General features: G+C 53.9%; 9 protein-coding genes across 9 annotated transcripts; 4 read left to right on the top strand and 5 right to left on the bottom strand.

Annotated features, from left to right (window-relative positions):
* Positions 1-337: 337 nt before the first annotated feature.
* On the top strand, positions 338-1,978 carry GLOTRDRAFT_60500 (cysteine proteinase). Its single transcript, XM_007867595.1, has 8 exons — positions 338-440; positions 502-591; positions 653-696; positions 753-933; positions 991-1,233; positions 1,286-1,447; positions 1,497-1,647; positions 1,698-1,978. Exons 1-8 carry the CDS (start codon positions 404-406, stop codon positions 1,747-1,749), a joined length of 960 nt encoding a protein of 319 aa, XP_007865786.1. The 5' UTR covers positions 338-403; the 3' UTR covers positions 1,750-1,978.
* On the bottom strand, positions 1,961-3,724 carry GLOTRDRAFT_128960 (uncharacterized protein; the record flags this gene model as incomplete). The annotated part of the gene is made up of 8 exons (XM_007867594.1): positions 1,961-2,726; positions 2,794-2,876; positions 2,948-3,016; positions 3,077-3,130; positions 3,182-3,313; positions 3,368-3,397; positions 3,468-3,526; positions 3,589-3,724. The coding sequence occupies 8 exons, from the start codon at positions 3,722-3,724 to the stop codon at positions 1,961-1,963; spliced, it is 1,329 nt and encodes a 442-aa protein (XP_007865785.1).
* Positions 3,725-5,433: 1,709 nt separating this feature from the next.
* On the top strand, positions 5,434-9,364 carry GLOTRDRAFT_41451 (P-loop containing nucleoside triphosphate hydrolase protein; the record flags this gene model as incomplete). Its single annotated transcript, XM_007867366.1, has 25 exons — positions 5,434-5,519; positions 5,570-5,683; positions 5,737-5,753; positions 5,803-5,906; positions 5,976-6,077; positions 6,129-6,223; positions 6,296-6,508; positions 6,559-6,634; positions 6,684-6,717; positions 6,780-6,841; positions 6,894-6,971; positions 7,024-7,104; positions 7,237-7,287; positions 7,345-7,464; positions 7,547-7,652; positions 7,699-7,752; positions 7,803-7,851; positions 7,905-7,981; positions 8,041-8,294; positions 8,350-8,596; positions 8,671-8,818; positions 8,875-8,928; positions 8,986-9,105; positions 9,165-9,193; positions 9,255-9,364. The coding sequence occupies 25 exons, from the start codon at positions 5,434-5,436 to the stop codon at positions 9,362-9,364; spliced, it is 2,481 nt and encodes an 826-aa protein (XP_007865557.1).
* A 268-nt stretch (positions 9,365-9,632) lies between these two features.
* On the bottom strand, positions 9,633-10,161 carry GLOTRDRAFT_105699 (uncharacterized protein; the record flags this gene model as incomplete). The annotated part of the gene is made up of 2 exons (XM_007867593.1): positions 9,633-9,972; positions 10,028-10,161. The coding sequence occupies 2 exons, from the start codon at positions 10,159-10,161 to the stop codon at positions 9,633-9,635; spliced, it is 474 nt and encodes a 157-aa protein (XP_007865784.1).
* Positions 10,162-10,748: 587 nt separating this feature from the next.
* GLOTRDRAFT_93306 (leucyl-tRNA synthetase) lies at positions 10,749-14,493 on the top strand (the record flags this gene model as incomplete). The annotated part of the gene is made up of 10 exons (XM_007867592.1): positions 10,749-10,781; positions 10,836-11,138; positions 11,190-11,462; positions 11,525-12,121; positions 12,177-12,646; positions 12,701-12,900; positions 12,948-13,432; positions 13,482-13,594; positions 13,649-14,207; positions 14,263-14,493. The coding sequence occupies 10 exons, from the start codon at positions 10,749-10,751 to the stop codon at positions 14,491-14,493; spliced, it is 3,264 nt and encodes a 1,087-aa protein (XP_007865783.1).
* A 174-nt stretch (positions 14,494-14,667) lies between these two features.
* GLOTRDRAFT_41536 (uncharacterized protein) lies at positions 14,668-16,403 on the bottom strand (the record flags this gene model as incomplete). The annotated part of the gene is made up of 10 exons (XM_007867374.1): positions 14,668-14,789; positions 14,846-14,936; positions 14,993-15,289; positions 15,356-15,540; positions 15,607-15,767; positions 15,861-15,884; positions 15,941-15,996; positions 16,059-16,150; positions 16,213-16,295; positions 16,357-16,403. Coding segments are annotated over 10 exons (1,158 nt in total), but the record flags the coding sequence as incomplete, so codon positions are not given.
* Positions 16,404-16,730: 327 nt separating this feature from the next.
* On the bottom strand, positions 16,731-18,071 carry GLOTRDRAFT_99857 (HMG-box). Its single transcript, XM_007867591.1, has 6 exons — positions 17,967-18,071; positions 17,710-17,736; positions 17,514-17,658; positions 17,403-17,461; positions 17,230-17,292; positions 16,731-17,176 (listed from the first exon to the last, which is right to left on the bottom strand). Exons 2-6 carry the CDS (start codon positions 17,734-17,736, stop codon positions 17,129-17,131), a joined length of 342 nt encoding a protein of 113 aa, XP_007865782.1. The 5' UTR covers positions 17,967-18,071; the 3' UTR covers positions 16,731-17,128.
* A 219-nt stretch (positions 18,072-18,290) lies between these two features.
* On the bottom strand, positions 18,291-20,088 carry GLOTRDRAFT_75904 (pseudouridine synthase; the record flags this gene model as incomplete). Its single annotated transcript, XM_007867590.1, has 2 exons — positions 18,291-18,396; positions 18,449-20,088. One exon carries the CDS (start codon positions 20,086-20,088, stop codon positions 18,562-18,564), a length of 1,527 nt encoding a protein of 508 aa, XP_007865781.1. The 3' UTR covers positions 18,291-18,396; positions 18,449-18,561.
* A 1,072-nt stretch (positions 20,089-21,160) lies between these two features.
* On the top strand, positions 21,161-22,557 carry GLOTRDRAFT_115978 (alpha/beta-hydrolase). Its single transcript, XM_007867589.1, has 7 exons — positions 21,161-21,453; positions 21,507-21,575; positions 21,633-21,702; positions 21,767-21,966; positions 22,019-22,110; positions 22,163-22,328; positions 22,381-22,557. The coding sequence occupies exons 1-7, from the start codon at positions 21,264-21,266 to the stop codon at positions 22,488-22,490; spliced, it is 897 nt and encodes a 298-aa protein (XP_007865780.1). The 5' UTR covers positions 21,161-21,263; the 3' UTR covers positions 22,491-22,557.
* The last annotated feature ends 2,408 nt before the right edge of the window (positions 22,558-24,965 follow it).

Here is a 24,965-nt window from a genome sequence, read left to right as displayed (position 1 = left end):
CACCTCAGTTTCGCAGTGCAAGCAAATCCGAGACGGAACAGGCCGAGATCCTCGCAAGACTTGATTCATGGCAACAAGATCAAAAATGAGCATGACGCCCACCAGCAATATAACATTAATCGTCACGCTTTTGAGCGTATTGTTATTCCATATTTATTCTTGAGGTTCACTGCTTGTAAATTTGATGCTGGGCTTGTACGGTGCATATATACAAGACATTCGCCGACCCGTCAACGGTCAAGTGAAGGAAGAGGCCGCAGTGGCACAGATCGACCGGAGATTGACCCCATTCTAAGGTTTGTGTGCGATTCATGTAGCAGTGCTTCACTTGGGTACACTTGAGTTGCCATTCGCGAGATCTGCTCTTGGACGTGACTTCAGACTGTGTGCTACAATAGCAACCATGCAGTCTTCAGATGGCGAGACCCCGCCTGAAGCGCGTTAGTGCCCGATACATCCAGCCGTGCGATCTGTGGATTCTTATCACTAGATGATGTGTAGCTAGACTCGAAAGTGCCGACCTTCCAACTGCCGAAGGTCAAGAAACCCTTCCTACGTATACGGGACCAGGATTCGTGACAAATAATCCGGGTATGCGTGATTTTTATACATTTTTGGACGTCGCAGCTAACGCTGGCATGTGTCGATACAGAACTCGCTTCGTTGACCCCAGCTCAACTGTATGAGCTAAACCAGGTAGGCCGACATAATACCTCGGAAAGCTCTGATACCATCTTTCTTTGACAAGGAAGGGTTTACTGGACGAGGCAGTGCCGCAACGACCGCTTATCGACCAGATTGTCCCGATGGCGGTGTTACGCGCGGAGTACGAGAACGGATCGGCGTCATTCACCAAACAAATCGACTACTTGGTGTCACAATCTTATACTGGGATACGGAGGACCAGGGGAGATGGTGACTGCTTCTATCGCTGTAAGCCTCGTCCGATCTTGACTGCACCCATGGCTGGATAGTGACTGTTATCACTAGCCCTGGCCTTTCGCTACGTTGAACGTCTTATGAATGCCGCGGACCCCGCTCTGGCGGTCGGAAGTGCTGTATCGACCTTAGAAGCTAGCCTCCCCATGCTGGAGGCGGCGGGTTTCCAGAAGCTCGTATTCGAGGACTTCTACGACACGTTTGTTTCGATCATCAAGCGGATAGTGCAACCGGAAGCAGATGGCACTACCTTGACGCCTCTATTGCTTCTGGAGGCGTTCCAAAATCCCGAAGGTTGCTCTGCTCGAATCTTGCACGAAGAGTGAACTTGACACGGCTCACTTAGTCTCGAACTCTGTCGTGGTGTATTTGCGATTGCTCACGTCCGCTCAAATCCGCACGGACCCAGACTCGTACCAGGATTTCCTTTTCCACCCTGAACTCGGGGAACTCATGACTCCCAGGGAGTTCTGCGAGACATTCGTGGAGGCAGTTGGTAAAGAAGCAGGTAAGCGGTCAAATAAATGGCAGCTGTCTTGATACTCACGAGGATCTAGACCATGTGCAGATGACTGCTTTGGCAAGGGCACTGAAAATCAACTTCAGTGTGGCGTACTTGGATGGCCGATCAGCCGACGGACATGTCGACTTCGTGAATTTCAATGATGGCATCCAAGACGAGCTGGAGCCTCTTGTCTTGCTATACAGGTACGTTTATCCGTAAAAAATGAGTATTTCTGTATATAACGGAGTTGTAGGCCTGGTCATTATGATATATTGGAGAAACAAAGCGAGGATACGGTAATTTAAGGCTCTCATCGACACGATGGCATAGGGATTCTGGCTGAAGAGAATCAAGTCCGGTGTAATGCTAAGGAGCTGAAAGAACTTTACGGGAAACTTGCGGTGCCACATCTACTGGTCGAACAGCTCTCGAGCCATGTGACACATTACTGAGAGAGAGGTCTGCGGGATTACAAGATTTAAGTTTTGTGTGGGATTGACGATGCGAAATTGGAACCTACAAAATTCCCTTGGGTCGTACGAGTGTCCTGACGTATGGTTCAGACTCTGACCCGAGTCTGAGGTGGTGGTGATCCACTGGCACAATGTGGGCCGCGTGTCCTTTGTGAGACAGTGTCGCCAGGCCCCAGAACTTCACGACCAATTTCTCTTGCATGGTCTCGAAATGAACGGAGAGCTCCTGCCTCTCCGCGATGCCGCGTCGCTCACCGTCCAAGGAATTTTCCCGGAATGTCCATTGGGCCATTTTACTTCCTTGTCCGCTGCCCGTGGCAGTCTCGTGATCATGTAATGCCGCTTCCACATGGAAAGTCTTCCTCCATTTGGCTCTCAGGCCACCAGGATGAGCAATGCTGACCTTCCCCTGGAACTCGGTTGAGACCCCCTGCCTGACAGTCGCGGACGCCTCATCGCCAATCCTCTTCTGCGGTGTGACCTTCGTGATCAACACCTCCTGCCCTTCACCTTGTGATTCAAATCGCGCAAAGAATGTGGCGGATCGGAAGCGCAATGATTTGTTCGTATCGGGGGAAAATTCCAGGGCGATATGTATGACCTTACGGCTTCGCCTGTCGCCGTAGAAGATGACGCGGAAATGGGAATCCCCCAGCCGAGCATCTGCCAGTTGTGAGGGATTATTGCTCGCTAGAACGGCGCTGCAGCGAGGTTGATCATCAGAGTTGTCCTCGCCAAAGACGAGTCGGACGAGCCAGCACCGCCTATGTTTGACTGGTGACAACTCGCAGCCATGTCCTTCGTCTATGCTATTAATGGGATAAAAACAGCGTAATTAGGGCAGGTCTAATAAGAACCTTCGCCGCGAGGACGTACCCAGTTTCCCGAGCATCCGTGTCAAGGTAACTGTTGATTTGAGACTTATCAAGGCCAAGGGAATGCATGCTTTGGAGTCCAGCCTTTCATCGCATGAGTCACCATCATACACGAGGTTGCTGATTGCACATTCTGTTGGTACTGATTGACATACCTCCACCTTACCCAAATCATAATTCCAGTACACCTCGTGACCATCATGGTATATCCTCCATTGCGGAATCTACAATTTAGAGACAACGGTTTAGATGAATTTATCTTGAGCAAAAGAAAGTCGCATTACCATGTGTCGCTTGCTGTGCGCTAGTTCATGGTATACGCTCTTGCTTTTGTTAATCTGCAGAGGAGCATGAGACAGAGGCCAATGAAAAATCTAAGAAGACCTCACGAAAACTTGATAGAATTGCACAGCTTGGCCGGGAGACGAACCGGAGAAAGCCATATAACGAGGGTGAGCCTTGATACAGGCAGGACATCCTGGTCCGAAAATTCCAAGCACCGCAAGTCCGGACCTCGCGACCTGTGACTGGATGTCAGACATACATTTCGCATGAGCCGGTACAGTGTTACTGACTTCCTTTATGGCAGTAATCTCAGTCACAACCTAAGCGTAAGTGCTGAGAGGTTAAATGGGCGAATATACCAACCCGACGAGGTGAAGGGGCAGGGCGCACCTCATTACGCTGAAATGCAGCCTTGGAGAAGTGAGTATCAGTTCCCCCAGGACCGTCATCTTGTATACAAGGGCCAATCAATCTCTGTATGCAAAGATGAAGATCAATACGTTAGACCTACCGGTAAAGTGCGTAGCATCAGTGTGAATGCTGTCAGTGGAACCGTTGTCGTAGTGGTATTGACCGAACTTCTCGTCAGGATACGCGTCCTCCACAACGGTATCTTCAGAGTCAGAACGGCGATCGTCCTCGTTCATTGTCGCAACAGGCAGTTTGTATAAAGGTAGTGAACTAGAGCTCAAGTCAAGTTGGGCACGGGAAAGAGGGGGTGGGGGCTGCAGTGCTGGCGAAGGCTGGACTAGATATAGGCAGTCGGGCGTTCTAGAGATGGGCACGAGGTTGACAAGAAACGCCCTGCAGCGCTCTGCAGAATCCTCGCGTCTTGTTGTACTTTTCTTACGAGATGGCAAAGTAGAACCCACAGGCTTTCATATCGCACGAGCGCCCACGTACATGCTTTGATGATACAATAAAATACGCCCAGGAAGTTCGTTCTTCAGGCGTTACGGTTCGGCCTCCTGCAAAAGAGAGCATTTCGTGTGGAAAAGCAAGAAGATCGTTGGTACACTACTTACCTGATAGAAGTCGGGATACCAGTAAGGTCCATTATTAAAAACAGAGCAGTCCATGCAGAACATAGCGTCAACGGGAGTAACCAATGGAAATCCAGGAAACCTATGGCTTTCCGCACTTTGATCTGTTGCAGCAACTCGTCCTATCACTTTCGCCTGGTAAAATGGTCCGTCTGTTTTCCAGCGCATAATATCAACGTGAGGCGTTCTAGCTAGGCGAATCTGATCCACGCGGTATCCGGGACTAATGCCAAGTTCCGAAAAGCAGCATTGAGCGCCTGCGTTGGAGACGAAGCTAATACTCAGACAATTTGAAAGATGAAGAGCATGCACCCAGCGGCTGGCTCCACAGCTATTCTCGTTTCAACGGAGCGCTCCGGTCCAAGTGGGCAAGCTACGAAGAGATAGTTCTTATAAGGCAGTGAAGAACACGGGACATCTTTGCACAGGACAGAGCGTAATGGATGGTTCGATATCCTTCCAGATTCTAGGCGCTGAGAATTTCAGTCACTAAGTAGACCAGCGTTTCCTAAGCTCGAAAAACGAGGAACTCATGTGAACGTATAAACGTACCTCCCAGTGCCTAGGAGAAGAAGTTCTATGATCCCAGAGGTAGAGCCTCTGAACGGATTGTCGCTTGAAACATACGATATGGACTATTTGTAGCAGTATCATATATTATATGTAGCACAAGTGTTTAACGCGTAGTGGCATTTGGACCGGAATGTGCCGAAACGCGCTTGTGGCGCGCGCCACAATACGCTCTCAATTAGGGCCTGCGCGTCTCGTCTGAATTCCGACTCTCCCCTCGTAAGATGGCGGGCACATCAAGTCTACCGAACAATAGATCACGGATTCTGGCTGCGCTGGAGAATCCAACAACCCCAGCTCCGCCGCCCAACCCCGTAGCGAGTCTGTTCCAGACCCCCGCTAATCCAAATAGCAAAAGACCATCAAGCAGCCAGTCTACCTCCGGCGGGAGCGGTGGGAAGAAAAGGGCAGTTGGAAAGGACAGGGCTAACATAGTAGCAGCATCAGCCGGAAGTAAGTTGGCAGTGGTGCCTCAGTAATGGAATCAGCATCATTATAGTCACAGCTGGCCATGAGTCCTCAGCTAGCACCAGTCAACCTGGACCGTCGTCTCTGCTGAATGGGTCACCGACTTCCAAAGGAACGAACCTGCCCCGCGTGCTGACAAGTTTCAGCTTGCATTATGATGCTGAGGCGCCTATCTCGCATATTGATAGAGGAGGACCGGACCAAGCACAGCGGTATGTTCATTGTTAACGAGACTGGTGACCTATCTGTGCTTGAGCTGCATTATATACCTCAGAATGGCGGAATTCGTGACCCGCTCTATCGACAATCTGAGCCAGGGTATCACGGTCCGAGATGCCATGACTAGGCTGGGTCTCAGAGAGTGAGTGTCAACAACATAACCATACTGTCGATTTTCTGAACATGCTTCAGTAAAAAGGACCTCCTTCCTGGGTTGGAGGTCCGACTTCTCCCTCACCAAGCTATTGGGGTGGCCTGGATGTTGGACCAAGAGCTCAAGTCTCCCCACAAAGGGGGCATTCTTGCGTAAGTGTAACTGTACATCACTTGCCGCATCTTACGGAAGAATTACTCCCTAGCGACGAGATGGGTCTCGGTATGCTCAACCTCTTTCTCCATTTTTCTTTCGTTCATGTCTGCATCAGGCAAGACAGTCCAGATGATTGCGACTATGGCCATGAACCTGCCTAAACCTAACGAGAAATACAGGAGCACTCTCATAGTCGTACCCGCGGCTCTTCTACACCAGGTAAACGTCTATCTTCCGCTTTCCATCTCTGAATTAAGTCATATAAATCTCGCTACATTGACCTGATAGTGGAAAGAGGAACTCGAAACCAAGACAAACGATGTCTTTAACATCCACATACACCATGGGAAAGACAAGCTGAAGAAGCTGTCTGCTGTCCGCTCATTCGACGTGAGCAACTCATAAAATCTTGGCGTGACACCGATCTCATCGGTCGCGCAGGTAATTATCACCACTTATCAAACACTCAATATGGATTTTGCAGTTCCCTCAGATGTAGCAGACGACGAGGAAGCGGAGTGGCTCGCCGAGAACGGGTAGGGTGCTGTCATTTGAGACGGTAGAATCTGTACAAGGTTGTGCGATCTGACCCTTTTGCGGTCCGGTAGTGGTCTCCTATCTCGCATGCAGTGGTTTAGGATAATTCTGGATGAAGCTCAATTCATTCGTAACAGGCGAGTCTTATTCTACCTGCCTCGAGCTCCGGTAAGTCCTGATCCATTCCTCAATACCTTCAGGACCACCCGGTCAAGCAAGAGTGTAGCGTTGCTACGATCGAAGTATCGGTGGATGCTCACTGGGACTCCAGTTACAAACTCCTTGTGCGTCATCACGGTTGGAATTACGGTCTAATGATAGACTTGCTATGCAGAGCCGATATCTACGGTCTGATTCGTTTCGGTCGATTCCGACCGTGGAATGACTGGAATGACTTCAACGAATATATTGTTCGTGCTGCGTTCTACTTAACTGTATGTATTCGAACAAAGTCCGCAGGCCAAGGTACAGTTGGAGGACACGGTCCTTGCGGGTGCGTTGAACGTTACTCCGAGAGCATTGATCATTTATTGTGAACCTTTGCATGTAAATCAGGAATGCGGGCCCAGGAAGTCCTCAAACCGGTCCTTCTCCGCCGCACCAAAGACGCAAAGTTGGTGAGTGGTTTCTGTCCACCATATAGCTTGTATCTCTAACATAATCCAACAGGAAGGAGAGCCGCTTTTGCAACTGCCTAAGAAGAATGTCGATGTCGTCGAGCTGGAGTTTTCGTCCGAAGAACGCGATGTACGTCCGTCTGCAATTTATCTACGACTCAGGCTTATCAACGCTGTGGAAGCTCTACGACTCTTTTGAGAAGCGGGTGGCATTCAGGATCAACCGATTCTATAGGGAGGGAACAATTTTGAAGAAGTACGTCGTTAAACCTTGCACGATGGATCCGGACCATCGTGAATGACCGATGATACCTGCGGCGCAGTCATACAGCTATCCTTGTCAGTTTATACCTGTGGTCATTCTACGCTCAAGTTCTCCCTGACGTTTTCTGCAGGTCATGATACTCCGGCTGCGGCAGCTGAGTTGTCATCCCAACCTTATCCTCGTACGTGACATCCTTGCACCCTACCCCTGGAAATTGTATATAGAGCTGCTACTTTAGAGTCTGGCTGAGCCCTATTCGGACCCTACTCTGCTGGTAGCCAGTGATACAGACCGAGAGAGGGCTCGCGCGGCGCAGTTGATGGGACAGCCTTGGGTCGATACGGTCAGTAGTATTGCCGTTGAGAATTTATGGCGCTTACACGTTTGCATCCAGGTCAAAAAGGGGTGCGTTTCCTCTACCTATGTGGCGGTCGGCCCAGCTTAATTTTATGATGTACAGCTTCATGGCCCGCGCTCGTATGATGAACTTCGATTTCGACGATGAGGACGATGGTCCGGAAGCGTCCTGTCCGATATGTGGCGACTGTACGTGGCTCTCTGCTCCCTAATGCACCGACTCACGGCCCCTCAGTCTACTCTAGCGATAGCGGAAGAGTCCTGGCTTGCGGGCACCAAGTCTGCTTCGGTAAGCTGCGCACGTGCACCTCAGGCATCCGTCCCTCACAGATCTGTCAGACTGCTTGTTGGACTTGCGCACTGCTCCCATCGCGCACGACGGACATTTGTAAGGAAATCGACATATTGTATAGTTTTCTTATGCTCACTTCTTGTATGCAGCGGCGAAGGTAGTGAGCAGGAGAATCTCAAAGCTGAGAAAGAGTACGAGGCAGCCGTAGCCAAGGGCTGGCGACCATGTGGGGATATCCTTTACACTCGCGTTCGAGGTGTCTTGATCTGACTGAATCGCACTCAGGCCCCACCTGCAAGAAAATGAGCGACTGCTTCGACAAGGTCTTCCGCTCCTCCGCCTTTGAGCCTACTCCGGAGGAGATGGAGAGGATCCAGCGCGAGAAGCGGCAGGCGCGGATGAAACGTCGCGCAAAGTCGCCGGAGGTGGAGGAGGCCCCTCAGGTCATCGATCTGGATTCAGACGACGAGTTGCAGGACGTGTCGACGTTCCTCGCGTCGCGACTGTCCCCGTCTAAGGACAAGAAGAATGTCAAGAAGGTGCGTGCTCGTGCTTGAAGAGGATGAATGTCCATCCAATTGGCCGCCAATGCAGGAAGCCGCGTCGGAATCCGACTCTGAAGGTGACGTCTTCAGTGCTTCCTCCAAGAACAAGGGCAAGGGAAGGGCCAAAGATGAAGACGACGAGGAAGAAGACGGCGGCGCGCCCATCTCGAAGAATCTGCTCGAGATATGGGGTCGAGGGGACCACAATGTCGAGCCGAGCACCAAGATGCTCGCCCTGATCGACCTGCTGAAGGAGGCTGAAGCCGCCGGGGACAAGACCATCGTCTATTCCCAATGTAAGACTCGTTCTTTTACACGAGTCTCTCTTTCGAGTTGCACGGCGAGACTCTATCTGACGCACGCGCTGCAGGGACGACCATGCTCGACCTGACAGAGCTCTTGTTCAACCGATACGGGATCCGGTCCCTGAGATATGACGGGAAGATGGACCGCGAGGCCCGCGAGCAGTCGCTGATGATCTTCAAGAAGAACGGCGGGCCGAAGGTGATGCTTATCAGGTACCTGTCTCGCTTCCTCCTTTTCGCGGATGGGGATGCTGAGCAGGCTATTGCAGCACCAAGTGCGGCGGCGTGGGGTTGAACCTTGTATCTGCTAACCGGGTGGTCAAGTGCGTGTTGGCAGTTTGTCTTACGTCCATGGTGTGGTTGTTCACCATGGGTTGCAGTATGGATCTGTCCTGGAATTATGCGACGGAGTCGCAGGCCTATGATCGTGTGCACCGGTTGGGGCAGGAGAAGGACGTGTTTGTCAAGCGGCTGATTGTCAAGAACACGATTGAGGAGAGGTCAGGATCTCATCCGTCTGTCCGCGATACAGTGGAGACTAATGCTGAACTGGCATTAGGATGCTGAAGTTGCAAGCCCTGAAAACAGGTATGTCATCGAATTGTAGAGTGGTCTTGATTTCTGACCTGGGGCGTCCACGTCTCGACAGAACTGGCGAATGCTGCTCTTGGAGAGGGTACCGGCAACTTACACAAGCTGAGCGTGAAGGACATTATCAACGTGCGTCCTCGCATGGTGCTGTCACGCCATATGTCCTGATCCATCTCCGGGCGATTTAGCTGTTTAATATCAAAAACTAATCTTACCAGCTTCGTCCGTGGTTGTTATTCAGTTGTAAGACTTTTTCCCTCTAGTGCCCACCGCTGTCGACTTCAGGAGGGCTGGTTGACGCAGCGGAGCGTAATGCACAGCTACAAGCGGTATAATATCGTTACTGTACATGTATAGGTAGTATTCATACGCTTCTGCACTATTCATCCTCGCTTTTCATCCAAGATCATGAACATGCAGCCAGACATTGTGCTTCTCAGAACAATGCTGCGAGGAGCCCCGCGCCTGCTCCTACCAACACCGCCGGATCGATCTGCACTCCGCCCAATGCTGCTGCATTGCTGGTGGTGGTAGAGGGCGCACTACTGGTACGGGTGGAACTCGCGCTGCCACTACCGCTGCCGCTACCCGTGCTAGATGGTGGCGGGACTGTGGAAAGGATGCTTCCCGGCAAGGAGATGGTGCCGCTGGTGGACGGCGTCACCGAGACTGTGGATGTGCCGCTGGGTACTGTGACGCTCGTGGTGGTGACACTGCCGGAGCTACTGGCGGACTCCGTGGAGATGGTGCTCAATGGCATCGACAGGGAGCCCGAGCTGTCCGCAGCCTGAGTCGGACGCGGCATTCCTGAGGGTACGAGACAGTACTTACCCTGGGACACCGCTAGGCCGAACTGAAATGCTGCCACTCCCACTGGCGGAGAGCGGCGGGGGAATCAGCGTCTGGCCGTTCACAACGGCAACGACGACGCTGAGGACGACTGAGGCGGCCGCGACGAGCTTCATGGTGGTAGCGGAGTCAGAGACGCCGTCTGAGGGAGCGCGCTGCAGCTATCATATGCATACTGGCGGGGCCCTTGTGGGGATGGTTATTCTTAGCAGACGATCGAGATTCCCGGTGGCTGTGATCTGGTCCAGGATCTAAGCGCGTGTAGACTCCCATCCAGTTTGCAGTACCTTGGAGGCCTCGGGTCCCGGACGGAGTCCCAGGAAGGCCTTCTGTACCAGTACTAGTATAGGTGTACCTCGTGAGATTACTATATCGTTGGAGTATGTAGGTGCACCAGGCTTGACCAGACGTTGCAAATTCATTTCTCTCAAGTAGAGCCTCCCAAGCTTGTGAGAATATTAATTCGCTCAGTTCTTCATGACCAAGAAAAAGGTCTGGCTGGCGAGTCTAACTCTGACCCAGTCGTTTCCCAGGACTATCTTTGCCGATCGAAATTGACTCCTTCAAAAAGTTGTGCAGTCATTGATCTGAGCAGGGACTGCAATCGATACGCGCTCGTCGATTGCCCAAAATTCTGCGTCTCTGTCGACGGGCGAGGCGTCCTTTTTCTGTTTGTACTATAGTTTCTTTTTTTCGCCGCACCATGTCCTCTGCAAACGTTCTGGAGCTTGCGCAGGTATGTGTTCGTTCATGCGCGCCGTAATCACGAGTACTCATCGAAATTGTAAAGACAGGCAAGCGTGACTACTTGAAAGAGCTCGAGAAAAAGTACCAGGCAAGATGGGAGGCGGAGCATTTGTTTGAGGTCGACGCGCCCAGCGCTGAGGAGACGGCTGGAATGTCCATGGTGGACATCCGAAAGAAGTTCCCCAAGTGGTTTGGCAACTTCCCCTACCCCTACATGAACGGGTCCCTGCATCTCGGACATGCCTTCACCATCTCGAAGATCGAGTTCGAGGCTGGGTACCAGCGGATGCTTGGCAAGCGCGTGCTCTTCCCCCACGGATTCCATGTCACCGGAATGCCCATCAAGGTATGTCCCTTCCGGTTAGCTATCGTATGAACGCGACATATCACTCTGCAGGCCTGCGCAGACAAACTCATCCGCGAGATGGAGATGTTCGGGCCCGATTTCGAAAACTACAAGCCAGAGGACGAGCCCGAGGCACCTGCGCCCGTACAGGGAGCACCCAACGCCACCAACCCCGGCAAGGCGACGAAGGGAAAGGCTGCGGCGAAAAAGACAGGCTTCACGTACCAGTTCCAGATCATGGAGTCGATAGGCGTGCCGCGAGCTGAGATCAAGAAATTCGCTGACCCGTACTACTGGTGCGAATACTTCCCCCCAATCGCCATCGTACGTACCTCGTTGCATTGTGTTCGATCGCCGTTGTGAGACGCGTCCTTCCTATCGTATAGGAAGACAACCACCGCATGGGCACGCGGATCGACTGGCGGCGGACGTTCATGACCACGGACGCGAACCCGTACTACGACTCCTTCGTGCGCTGGCAGATGAACAAGCTGCACCGGCTCGGCAAGATCAAGTTCGGCGAGCGCTACACGATCTACAGCCCCAAGGACGGGCAGCCGTGCATGGACCACGACCGCGCGGAGGGCGAGGCGCTCGGCCCGCAGGAGTACACCGCGATCAAGATGGAGGTGGTGCAGTGGAGCGACGCCGCGGCGAAGGAGATTGAGGGCAAGGTCGGCGGGCGCAAGGTGTACCTGGTGGCTGCCACGCTGCGGCCCGAGACAATGTACGGCCAGACGAACTGCTTTGTGGGCACGCAGATCAAGTACGGCGTGTTCGCGGCGAACGAGAAGGAGGCGTATGTGTGCACGTACCGGGCGGCGCGGAATATGGCGTTCCAGGGGATATTCGATGTCCGTGGGCAGGTCAACCAGCTCTTGGAGATCGATGGGACGAAGATCGTCGGCGCGAAAATCAGGGCGCCCTTCTCTGTCTACCCCGAGGTCTATGTTTTGCCCATGGATAACGTGCTCGCTACCAAGGTGAGTGATGCGGACCCAGCAACTTGAAGGGTGATCCTTATTGATGACCCCCCAGGGAACCGGCGTCGTGACCTCCGTGCCCTCAGACTCGCCCGATGACTATGCAACCCTCATGGATCTGCGCAAGAAAGCCGACTTCTACAAGATCGACCCGTCCTGGGCCTCGTTCGACCCCGTGCCCGTCCTGAGCACGCCCGCCTACGGCGAGATGACCGCTCCTGCATTGGTCAAGCAGCTGAAGATCCAGTCGCAGAAGGACGTGAAGCAGCTCGCGGAGGCGAAGGAGATCGCGTACAAGGAGGGCTTTTACAACGGTACCATGCTCATTGGGGATTTCAAGGGCCAGCCCGTCCAGGAGGCGAAGAACAAGGTGCGGGCGACTATGATCGAGAAGGGTGTGGCGTTTGCGTATGCGGAGCCTGAGGGCCTGATTGTCTCACGGAGCGCGGATGAATGTGTCGTTGCGCTCATGGATCAATGGTACCTCGACTATGGAGAGCCGTCCTGGAGGTCGCAGGCCGAAAAGTAAGGGATACGTGACTCGAAGCTCTCCACTCAGGCCTAACAATTATCTTGCAGGGCTTTGGCCAAGATGGAGACGTACAACCAGGAAACGCGGAACGCATTCGAGGGTACTCTAGCTTGGTTGAACCAGTGGGCATGCGCCCGGACGTACGGTTTGGGAAGTAAGATGCCTTGGGATCCTCAGTTCCTCGTGGAGAGTCTCAGTGACTCGACTATCTATATGAGTTACTACACTGTCGCACACCTATTGCAAGGTATGGATTACCCTAGTGCATCTGTGTGATTTCCTGACCCTCAGTAGGTGGTACTATCAACGGTAGCAAACCTGGGCCGTTAGGCGTGACTGCCGACCAGATGACAGACGAAGTCTGGGAGTACATTTTCTGCAACGGACCATGGCCGGAACCAGCACCCCTGCCGAAGGAGAAGGCGGACGCGCTCAAGCGCGAGTTCGACTACTTCTATCCCTTCGACGTGCGGTCCTCTGGGAAAGATCTTATTCCCAACCATTTGACATTCGCCATCTACAACCACTGTGCCACCTTCCCCGAGGACAAGTGGCCGCTCAGTATGCGCGTGAACGGGCACTTGATGCTGAATGGCGAGAAGATGTCGAAGAGCAAGGGTAATGCCTTGACATTACGCGACGCGATAGAGAAGTTCGGTGCGGATGCCAGTCGCCTAGCTCTCGCTGACGCGGGAGACGGTATGGAGGATGCCAACTTTGACGAGAAGACCGCCAACGCGAACATTCTCCGACTCCACACTCTCATCGGCTGGTGCGAGGTGAGGACCTTTGCTGGGTACGTTGTACTGGAAACTGACCTCGGTGCAGGAGATGGCCAAGGACAAGTCGAAACTTCGCACTGGGGCTCGTAATTACCATGACCGTGTCTTCGAGAACGAAGTCAACGACCTCATTAACATCACGAAGAAGTACTATGATGAGTAAGTACCTCTGTCTCTAAGATATCTCACGTACATTGAATTCTTCATATATAGTATGTGCTTCAAGGACGCCCTGAAATACGGCTTCTATGAGATCCAGAGCGCCCGTGACTGGTACCGAGAGGTCACTGCAGAGTCCGGCGGCATGCACGCGGACCTCGTCCTGTACTGGATACGAGTTGCCACCCTTCTCATTACCCCCGTCGCGCCTCACTTCGCGGAACACGTCTGGACAGAAGTCCTCAAGGAGCCGAAGTCCGTCCAGCTCGCCCTCTGGCCAGAGCCTTCGTCGGCTGTGGACCGCAGCATCCTCGATGCAGGAGCGTATATGCGCGGCACCGTTAAGACGATGCGTGATGCTGAGCTCAGCTTGCTCAAGAAAATGGGCAAAAACAAGGCGGGCAAAGTTCCGTACGACCCCAAGTCGCCGAAGGCTGTCCGGATATACGTCGCGCACTCGTTCCCTGAGTGGCAAGATACGTGTGTGCAAGCTATCAAGGACGCCTATGCGGAGGAGGCCGACAAGGTCGACGACGCGAAGGTCAGGGAGATCCTAACGAAGAAGGGTTTGATCAAGGACAAGCGGGCTATGCCGTTCGTTCAAGCATTCAAGGTACGCACGTCCCTCGCTCATGTCTGGAAGTTTGTTTATAGTTTTCGCCATGCAGAAACGCATGTCCGAGTTCGGTGCTCAGACAGCCTTTAGGCGCACGTTGCCCTTCTCCGAAGCAGAAGTCCTGAAGGAGCTTCTACCATATCTGAAGAAGACTTTGAATTTGGTCGACGCCGACATTTACTCGGTCGAAGAGGCCTTGTCCAAGGAAGGCCCTGGTTTCAGCCGCGCTATCATTGAGAGCTCAGAACCTGGCGCGCCTGCTTTCGAATACTACAATGTGTAATAGAGACCTGTCGTAGATTATAATGTAACATTCTTGCTTCTCTTGGTAATCCCCACTAAATGACGTATGTACAACAACTGTCCGCTACAAACGCTCCAGGCTTCAATACAACATATCGTACGTCGTGCCTAGCACGACAGACATGGTATGCATCTGCTTCTGGTCCGCAACAATCTACAGAGGTTTGGCAGGCGATTCGACCGGCAACTCCATCTCCGCGAATGGAGGGTTATGCTGGAAGATGTACGCGTCCTCCGTTGGCGGGTTGGCCTTGAAGAGCTTTCCTAGATTCTCGTCTGGCAGAGGGGCCGCGCCGTCAGCTGTGGCTCAAATGCTGGGGAAACGGACGTACACGTTGGATCACTGTCAATGTGGACGAAATGCTTTAGCTGCCACTTCGTCCCGGCAGCCGCCTCGTCCCTCCTCCGCTGTCTCTGCTCATTCTACACAGCACGAGATCAGTACATGGAGAATTCGCCGCCCTTCACCTACAACGCACCTCGATCTTGCTCTTCTCCTTGCTCGCGGCATCGAAATCGCCCTCGCGGATGCCCTTCGACACCTTGCTCCACAGCTTGCGGCTCTCCCACTCGTTCTGGCGCTCGACGTCCGTCACGGTCGCCTCCTCCTTCGGGCCCGTGACGTCGTGGAACGGCTGGCCGGTCTTGATGTCCTTGCTCGTCGTGTGCCACGTGCCCTCGATGGTGTGCTTCGCGCTCGAGGAGCCCGGCGGCGTCACGGTCGCCTTGAACGAGTGCGACTTGCCGGAGAAGTAGCCCTTGCCTTTGTACTCGATCTGTGGGAGGGAAGTAAGGTGAACTGAGGGGAAAGGGAGGGACGGGGGGCAAGGGGAGGGACGTACGGTCGAGAGCCAGCCGGTGGAGCTCTGGATGTAGGACATATCGGTGAGCTCTATGTACGGCGAGCCGTACCATAGCCCGTCGATACGCAGTCGCGGGAGCGTGATCAGGAACTCCTCCTTCTCGCCCGAGGGCAGGAGGACCGTCAGCACGGCGTGTCCGACTTGTCGCACGATGATGCTACCGCCTGCAAGAATCAGGGACGAAGCGTCAGCAGCAACGCCTCAGTTTGCACGACGCAGGTGAAACGCACCAGAGAAGGACGTCTTCTGCGCGTTGTGCCCTTGGAGGGAGAGCCCCTTCGACGGGTTAGCGATGTAGTACGCGGTGATGGGCGGGTGGTGCGAGACTTGCTCGACGAGGAGGTTCGTCTTGCCCCGCCCGTTCTTGTCCGGCCAGTATCCGTAGAACAACCTGTGTATGCAGCATCAGATGACCGTTGCAGGCTGATCGGCCAGAAGCTGCCCGATTGGGATAGTGGGTCGATATTGTGAATGAGGAACTTACTCGCCGAGCACTGGGTTCAGCGGTCTAAATATTGGATGGTGAATGAATTGAGGAAAGGATGCAATGCGTCGAGGACTCACTTCTTCTCCGACCCCATGGACTCATTTCGCGACGTGTACTGATCCTTCAACGTGCTCTGTTCGCCACGAGCGCGCAGGTCAGACTACATGGAGTAGGATATTGAGCACGTTCACGCACAATAAACCATTTGAGAACAGTCAGTGATCTGTCCTCGTCTGTCTTTGCATCTGCGATGGCGGCGAAGAGCTCTGGTCGCTCACACCAATATGCTGGATACAAGGTTGCGGTTGAGCGGGGTATAGATAAAGCCGTATAATATCAGAGTACGCACCAGGGAATTCTGTCAACGAGGTGGGCGACAGGATGAATGGAGGCGCAGTCAAAGAGGAGAGGTCGCCGGAGAACGATGCGATACTGCGGCGGGGCCAATCGCTCAGCCAGCCGTCCTGAGCACGACACATGGCAGATGACTCACGATTTGAGAAACGACGACCAGGAGCCCTTCTGGGACGCAGGAACGGCCTGAGCGGGGGACAAGGTCGAGGTCAGATGAGATGGGTACCTACGTCTCGCTTGGAACGAGGCGTGCTAGAACGACTTGAACTTGCCTCTCCAACTGGCGGTGTGTCGGTCATGGCGGGCGCAGAATAAGGATTATACGCGAAGTTGTAGGTTACAGATGTGCACGAGCGCTGGATAAGTGAACGTCGGCGGCGGTGGATACCAGGGCTACAGGGCGGTGGCTGTCGCGTGTGGCGTCGAAACGCTGCTAACTATAACACGCGCCCACGTGCGATGACGGAGGAGGCAGCTAACGGAGCGCGGAGCGGGGCAAGGCGAAGCCGTGTACGTCGGTAACTCCTGGTCGCGTACATAGTACACAGCATTAGATACATACCATGACTACGGACAGATTATCTAGAATTACATATCGAGAATCACATACCGCCGACGAGCACGCGTGGTTAATGGGGCAGCGAGAGATGAAACATACAGAGTCCATTCAGACAGATGAAGGATAATAAAGCACTGGGCGGGAACAGGGTACAGAGGCAGGGCATGGGGCAGAGGGAGGACGATGACACGGCCGAATATAGGGTAGGCGAGAGTCCGGATACAACGAGGCAGAGTAAACGAGACCGGTGGAAGTCACTGCGAAATGTGAAGGGGGGGGAGAGCGTATGCCTGTACACGGTCCGACATAAATGCCGCAGCCGTCCGAGAGGATGTGCAGAGGGACGGGACGATCACTCGTCGTCCTCGTCGCCTCCACTTCCACTGTCAGCCTTCTTATTCTGGATAGCGCGGTCAGTAAGATCAAGGGACTCCCCTGGACGGAGCTACGCACATCATAAGCGGCCTTCTCCTGTTCGGCCCGCTCCTTGTCTTTTGCTGCCTGTTCGATGTAAGGCTGGAGAACGCGTTAGCAACGAATCCCACACACGGCGCATACAGTTGCGCGAAACATGGGTTGACAGTAGAAAAGAGGCTACATGCGCCCATATGTACGCATATACTCACCTTCTTCTCCGAATCATCCATTTCCTTCCACTTGGCGCCTAATAGCTTGCCAACCTCACCTGCTCAGCATAGATAAGCATGGAAGACGACCCTAGAATGAGAGAGACGCACCAAAGCCCGCGTCAGGGTTCTCAGCTTTTATTCTCTCCCGCCAGTCCTGGCTGAAGAACATGTACGCCGACAGCGCGCGTTTCGGCGCATTCGGGTCCTTCTTCGCCTTTGCACGCGACCCCTTCTCGCTCTTCTCAGCCGCCCGCTGCCAGAAAGTCAATACGCAGGCGCATGCACCACGTCCACGCCCACATACCTTGGACTGCTTCGTTTCCTTAGGCATCTACACGCAGAGACGTTATCAGCAACCCAATTGCCATTATCCTCCATCGCTCAAACAGGGTAGAACGTGTGCATGGGCGCCCAATCGCCCCGCGTCCCCAAACGCGTCGCGCGTCCGACGCGTCTCAATACCGCCGCCCAACAGCGTTCGCGCCGACGTCACCCACGACGACGACGCCCGATCGATAAGGCAGACGCCCTTAGACACCCATATCGAACCAAAGAACACACCTTGCAAAAATTTAGTAGGGAGCAACCTGCTGGAAATCGATATTCGAGATTTATGCGGCGTATATACTAGGCGCAGGCTCAGGCAAAGGGAACAGCGAAAGCACTGGCGGGCGGCGACTCAGCGAGCCAGGGTGGATCAACCTGTTACGTAAGCCGTCTCCCAGCCACGGCGCCGGCCGCGGCGCGATGCCTGCGATCCGGATGCTCCGCTGGGCCGGCGTGGCGGTGTTCTATACCTTTTCGGGTCTGTCCTTGCCCCCCTCCTTCCCCTTGGGATGTCGAAAGACACATAACATGAGCTAAGAGTGTATCAGGTAGATCATTCCGGGTGTACCAGCTGCCATATTGCCAAGGAGAACGCGGTCAACGATCACTAGCGGTCAATCAAGAGACGGATCCTCGTCGCAACGACAAACCCAAAGAAACACAGCTTCGTGAGCATATCAGCAGAAGATTAACATTATTAGTAGATTGAGACGCACCCAAATATCCTGTTATAATTGGCGCGGCGGCTGCGGCATCCTAGACATACAGTAATAGAAGCTGCATGGATCACCCTACATGGTCATATAACAGAGACGAGCAGCTCCTGACTCTATTCGTCTGCATCCGGGTCGACGAGAAGCTTGCGCGCTTCTCTCCTTAACCCCTTTCCTTCCCTCCAGCGTTGATTCACTATATCCACATGTTCTAACCGCTTGCGCTGTAGGAGGGGGATGTACTTGGTCGTGTGCCGGTACGTCCCGCCACCCAGCGGGATGTCTAGTAGACTGTTGTGGGAAGTCGGGTCAATCCCCGTTCGGCTCAGCGGGAGTACAGATGGAGGCGGAGAGACGTAACGCTGAGCTGCAGACAGGAATTGGGCGTTCATCGCAGTGTAGATCCGTGACCGAGTGTGGATAGAGTGCAGCTGGTGAATGACGTTACTTGATCCATTCGGCCCTGCCCTCTGCTCCTCGTTACTATCAGAGTCACCATTGGTAACTCGCCAAGATACGTCCTTGTCGTCGTACGCACATTCCCATAACATGAGCGGGAGTGGATCAGCCATTTGATACTCCGGTTTCGTATCCACGACCTCCGGCACAGGCTCCCCCTCTTGGAAGGCTGGATACGGATTATTCGGGTCGGCATTCACCAAGGATGTAATCACGGACGGGTGTTCCAAACCAGTGCCAATCAGAAACAAGACAGCCACAATGTGTCGTACCTGGTTGTACAAGAACGCGGTGCCCACCAGATCGAACACGTATAGGTCCTCGCCCGTCTCCTGGTCACTGGGTCGACCATCGACCGACGAGATTTCCGCACGGAGGATCCTGCGCTTGAAACTGGTGATCTGCTTCGCGGGATCTAATTTGCATAGATTGCGGAAGTCGTGTTCACCGAGGAGTCTCCGCGCGCCATCCCGCATGCGACCAACGTCAAGTCCGTGCGATGTGAAGAAGTATTTATAATGTCGGTATTTGCAGGCAAATCGTGATGAAAAGTCCGCGGATACAGGTGACCATGCTAGTATGCGGATCGTCATCGGGAGAACGCGATTAAGCATCGATACGTATTGAAGTTCCGGTCGTCTTCGAGAAGGAACAGCAGGGGAATCAGCAGGCGTACCCGTAGCAAACAGAGTACCTGGGTCGTCCTCCGCCACTCCAGCATCCTGCGAGTCCGCAGTGGTCGGGTCTGGTGCGACAGTAACTGTACTCCGCTCGGGTGGCAAATACGACGGACCATCAGGCTGCTCTAGTGCACTCCTAACCCATAACGAAACAACCTGCCCAGCCGAACTGACGCCCCGATCCGTCCGACCACACCTTTCCCATCCACAACCTTCGAAGCCTTTGGCAGGATCTACAAGTTTCGTCCGCGCAAGAGCATCAAAGAGAACATTCTCTACAGTCGGAAGCACGGTATGGCCTTCCTGGAACGCCAATCCACCGTAATCCCAGCCGGAGTAGCAGAATTTCAGCGCGATCTTTCGCTTCGGATATGCGGCGAAGTCGAAGTCTTTGTCGGACGCGCGAGACTTCGACCCGGAGGCGCTGCCTGCACCTTCCAGCTGTCTCAGCCTCGCCACCAGCTCCTCCCTGGACCAGTTTGCGTACGATGTCGGGATCGTCATGGTGCGCGAAAGTGACCCGAGCTGAAGGAGATGGTATCGGGGAGGAAGGCTCATGGGAAATTTTCGAGCCGAAGTAGCCCGGACAATCCCCTTCGTGGCTCTCCATCTTTCTGCCATACACTTTGTCCGTCTGCCTCCCTTTCTATATCTCGTCACCTCCCAAGTTCTGAGGATATTACACGCTGTCCTGGTATCTATGCACGTGCACCTCATGCAGTCACTTCCCTTGAATTCGACGATTTCGAAACTGTTCCACTTGCCGTGGTCTCTGGCTGATATAGCATCCTATACAACCGATATCTGAGCTATATCTGCCGCGGCCCTCGGTCGCTCACAAACGTGACGCCAGCTGAAGAGGGCTACGAGAGGTACATCTTACCTGATAGCCGTGCCGTGGTCCACGTCGTCCGTTAACGTCAAGACGTGTCAAGGACCTCATGTTCGGTAGCATGTGGATCTGTCATCTGGGGACGCCGTTGACCTGTGAACCGCTTCCGTACTCAACCAGAGATTCGCCATTGCATCCATCCTTCTTCTGTCTGCATTCTCTCTCAAAGCTTCTCACTTAACCGGCCCCGGCGCTTACACGTTATCCCAACACCAATCGGCCGCGGCTGATAATCATTGTAGGAGGTCAGATACCTTGTTATCCCACCACCTGGACGACAGAGATATCTGCGATGTTCAACTGTTCCCTGGAATCCTCAGCTCGGGTTGCTAACAGCTGCAATGCTGTGTAACCCCCCCTCCCGCCCCCGGGGATTCAGGACAATGTGATGGTCTATCACTACCTTCCATGCACATACTCTCACCAGGAAGACTGGACGGTCTTGATCTGAACTTCTGTATCTCTCCGAGACACGTGCGGAAGAAGGTAGCCACAGTGTGGCACGTTCTCGCATCGCCATTTCGTGCGGCCCTTCAGCCTTACTCTCCATCTGCTTTTTGTTGCTTCTGCTATGCAATCCATGTGGACGCAAATTAATCATTCCGCAGCTTTCTCAGTTGTTCCGTTCTAATTTTGGGATCGCATCTCCATCCTATGGGAATACGTCGAGCTATTTACATCTCATTCCATTCCGTGTCGGCATTTATACCAGCAGGGTGTATAGAGGGGCCATGCGAGCCAGCCCTACAACATTCAGCGCAACCCGCTCGAACTCCAAGCTCTGCAGATGGCAGCTTCGTTCGCTTTAGCAGTTGCGCTCTTGGTCGGTGCTGTCGTGGATGCTGCCCCCAATCTACAGAAGCGTCAGTCTATAACGACGTTGTCTTCCTCGCAAGTCTCAGCTTTCACGCCTTACACATGGTATGCGAGCGCCGGGTATTGCTCACCTTCCACAACCTTGACATGGACCTGCGGAAGTAAGTCGGGTTGTGTTTCCCATCGGAAAGTAGCACTGACTGTGTCAACTCAGCCAATTGCCAAGCTAACAGTGGGTTCGAACCCGTGGCTTCTGGAGGCGATGGTGATTCCACTCAGTACTGTAAGCTTAGTACCGTACACCTTGCGCTTAGTCAGATTAATGAGCGACTTCCTAAAGGGTTTGTTGGGTATGACCCGTCTCTGGACACCGTGATCGTCTCGCATCAAGGCACGGACACTTCGGAGATGTAGGTGTCGCCTACTTAATCGCACCTAGAAACATACCTAGCTAACCCTGGTGTTCCCTGGTAGCCTCCCTCTGCTGACAGACGCCGATATCGAGAAGACGACTCTTGATTCGTCACTATTCCCGGGTATAAGCTCCTCTATTGAGGTGCACGCTGGGTTCGCAGATGCGCAAGCCAACGCCGCCACGGACGTCTTAGCGGCTGTCCAGACAGCACTGTCGAAGTATAGCACGAACACCGTTACTATGGTCGGACACTCCCTTGGTGCGTTGCACATCTGCCTACATTTCTGAATTGACGCTCACCTGCTGTGAAGGTGCCGCAATTTCTCTGTTGGATCTGGTTTACCTTCCTTTGCACTTGCCCTCCGGGCTCACCTACAAAATGTACGGTTACGGAATGCCCAGGGTATGTCTACTTCCTTTGGGACCAGGGGTGACAAGTTGACCAGGACTTCTAGGTTGGCAACCAGGCCTTCGCTGACTACATCGACGCGAACCATCCCATGACTCACGTGAACAACAAGGAAGACTACATCCCCATCCTACCCGGGATGTTCTTAGGCTTCGTTCATCCCTCTGGCGAGGTCCACATTGAAGACTCGGGATCATGGGATGCCTGCCCAGGTGCGTCTGCCCAGGGGACTTATCCATTTCATTGGCTCATTTCAGACCGCAGGTCAAGACAACCCCAGCACTCTATGCATCGTCGGCGATGTCCCGGAGATTTGGGATGGTGATGAATCTGATCATGACGGACCCTACGGGCCAGTCACTATGGGTTGCTGAAATAACCTGTACTTTCTTTTGCGGTCGGACTGGTGCCAAATCAAAACTGTACTATGTCTTCACTGTTCATTGGTACGGCTGCACGGGCCGAGGTCGTGCGAGTGGACTTCCCATGTTCATTGTTGGCACGCGAACGCGAAGGTGCTCTGACAGGAAGACATCACCCGGAGGGCGTTCAAGATGAGAAGGTAGGGAAGGTCAGGTGCTTGTGGTCGTTTGCGATCTCTCAGCGATTGATCGTCATACTCTTCCACATACCCATATCTCTTATCACCCATGAAAGACCGTAGGATTGACGCTAGCCGCACGCCTCCGTAGCGGTCCTCGAAGCAGGCCCACCAAATCTGAACAACCCGAAAATCATGGTCCCCGGGCAATTTGGTGGGACATTCGTTGACCCCAAGGCAAGCTTCTCCGGAATAGCCTATGTCATCCCTGCTGAGAACAATCCTGTTGTAGTATGACTGGTGCTTCTCGACAGTCTCGCTGAAGGATTGTGAGGACAGAGTGCTGACCTGGCCCAGGGGGACGGGATTAGGTATTCTTCTTCCGTCCGGCTAGAGTGGAAGACTAATCCTTGCTATGAACTTCTACGCTCGAAGCAAGGCCCCCGCTGGCGACGTGGACGCCATTGAGAAGCTGGGCAACCCCGGCCGGAACAGGTCCGAATAGCAGCGGTACACTTTGGAGGCCGAGACGTGCGTACGTCCGATCGCCACCCACATACTAATTGATCTTCCGTATGCATAGATTTCGGGAAGCAACCGGGGATAAGACACGCTTGTACCCGCACACGTTCGAGCAGGCGTACCGGAGGACGTCGGGGCCTATCCACACCACCGCACCGCATCTCGCGCACACCATGGGCGAGGTCTTTCAGCATGGTAAACAAGGGTGTGAAGGCGGTCCAAGATCCGTACGGGCGGGGATGTCAGCGCGCTTACAGACTGCTTGCGGCGCACGATGCTAAACGTCTGGGTGTAGATAACTGGAACGTGGATCGCCGCGGCCACTCGATCGGAATACCTGGATGCGGTCGTACGCCGCTTCGGGGTATTGGATGCCGAACAGGGATAGGTCCAATTTCAAGGTGCAACCCCTCGAAGAAGCTCGCCGATTATTTTGTGCCAGTGCGACCCGAATCAGTATCACCCCGGAGAAGGTCTTGACAGACGCCACCATTTCTCGCGTGGTCTGCAGAGACTCGGACGCAGCAGCTGTTGAGCCTCTGACTGCACTGCCGCAGGCGCCGAATTCGTGCATGCCGGCGAGAAGCACATCGTGCATGCTAGGAAGGCATTTATCCTGAGTGCCGGATACGTGCTCCCTACCTGCCAGCTACCCACCACATTTCACCTATTCAGCGCGATCAAGTCGCCGCAGATCCTCGATGTCTCCGGAAAGCCTAAGACCCCGCCTTCCCCAACTCCATGGCACCAAAAGCGGACCATGGCAGGTATCGGAAGCGCCGACGTGCTATCCACGAATTGGAATACCCCAGAAAGTCGGCCTCCTCGTCGGGGAAAAGGTACAAGAGCACATATACCTCCCCGTGTCCTTCGAGCTCAGCCCCGAGCGGTACCACGAGACGCTCTACTCGTTGCATGATCCCGAATTTGCTGCGCGGTTGCGCGAGCTATAGTGCGTGCTTCCAAGTTCGCGGTACAACTTGAAAGGAAAAACTCACTTGCCGCTAGCAAGGAGCCAGAGATAGATCCTCGTTATTTTGAGGATGACTCTGGTATATACATTCACCAAGGTCGGGCTCCATCATGACTATTCCCCCCGCTGGCGGAGTCCCCTCTTCGTGGTGGCGGGAGGCAACGCTTCGGCGGCTAAGCGACTCACCGGGTCGATAACAGGACTCCCGGTGCCGGACTCTCACCCCTGCCTTAGTAAAGCAGGTGCGAAAGAAGAACTCACGGAAGGTGGCAGTCTTGGGTAGCGGCCTTATTTCTACCCTACGGAGTCGTATTACCCCTTTATGGTGCGAAAGACGCTTCGGCTGAAGGTGGTGCGGTGGTCTACTCCGTTATCAAAGAGACCTCCCAAGAGCGCGGTACGCCGTGGCGCCCGTTTAGGGACTGAAAGGATAGGGGACGATAAGAAGGGGAAATAGTGGATAAAAACAAGCCGATTAGGCCACCCCTCTCCTGATGCAGGGAACCCTCACCGCGGGGGGACCCTGACTTGGGACGTTAGCATGGACCATTACTCCCTAGCCTCCCTGGGCCTGGGTCTAGCCGTGCAAGACAGAGATCCCTGACAGTTCGCGGATCCGCGCCGGCTGGCATCAGCGAAGCGACTGCGGGGGAACGGGAAACTCGGGATGTTTGTGGACTCCTGAATGGAAGCGGTGGTGTCCCTGCTCACGACCCCTATGACTCGGGTCAGAGGAGCTATGGCGCGGCGACTAAAGAAGTCTCGTAGCACAAAAATGCAAGGATCGAAAACTAGCCTGGCGAGACTAAAGAG

Source organism: Gloeophyllum trabeum (assembly GCF_000344685.1).
Source record: "Gloeophyllum trabeum ATCC 11539 unplaced genomic scaffold GLOTRscaffold_00006, whole genome shotgun sequence".
NCBI classification, from domain to species: domain Eukaryota; kingdom Fungi; phylum Basidiomycota; class Agaricomycetes; order Gloeophyllales; family Gloeophyllaceae; genus Gloeophyllum; species Gloeophyllum trabeum.
The sequence above is the reverse complement of the archived record's forward strand: the minus strand, read 5'-3'. Positions and strand labels throughout refer to the sequence as shown.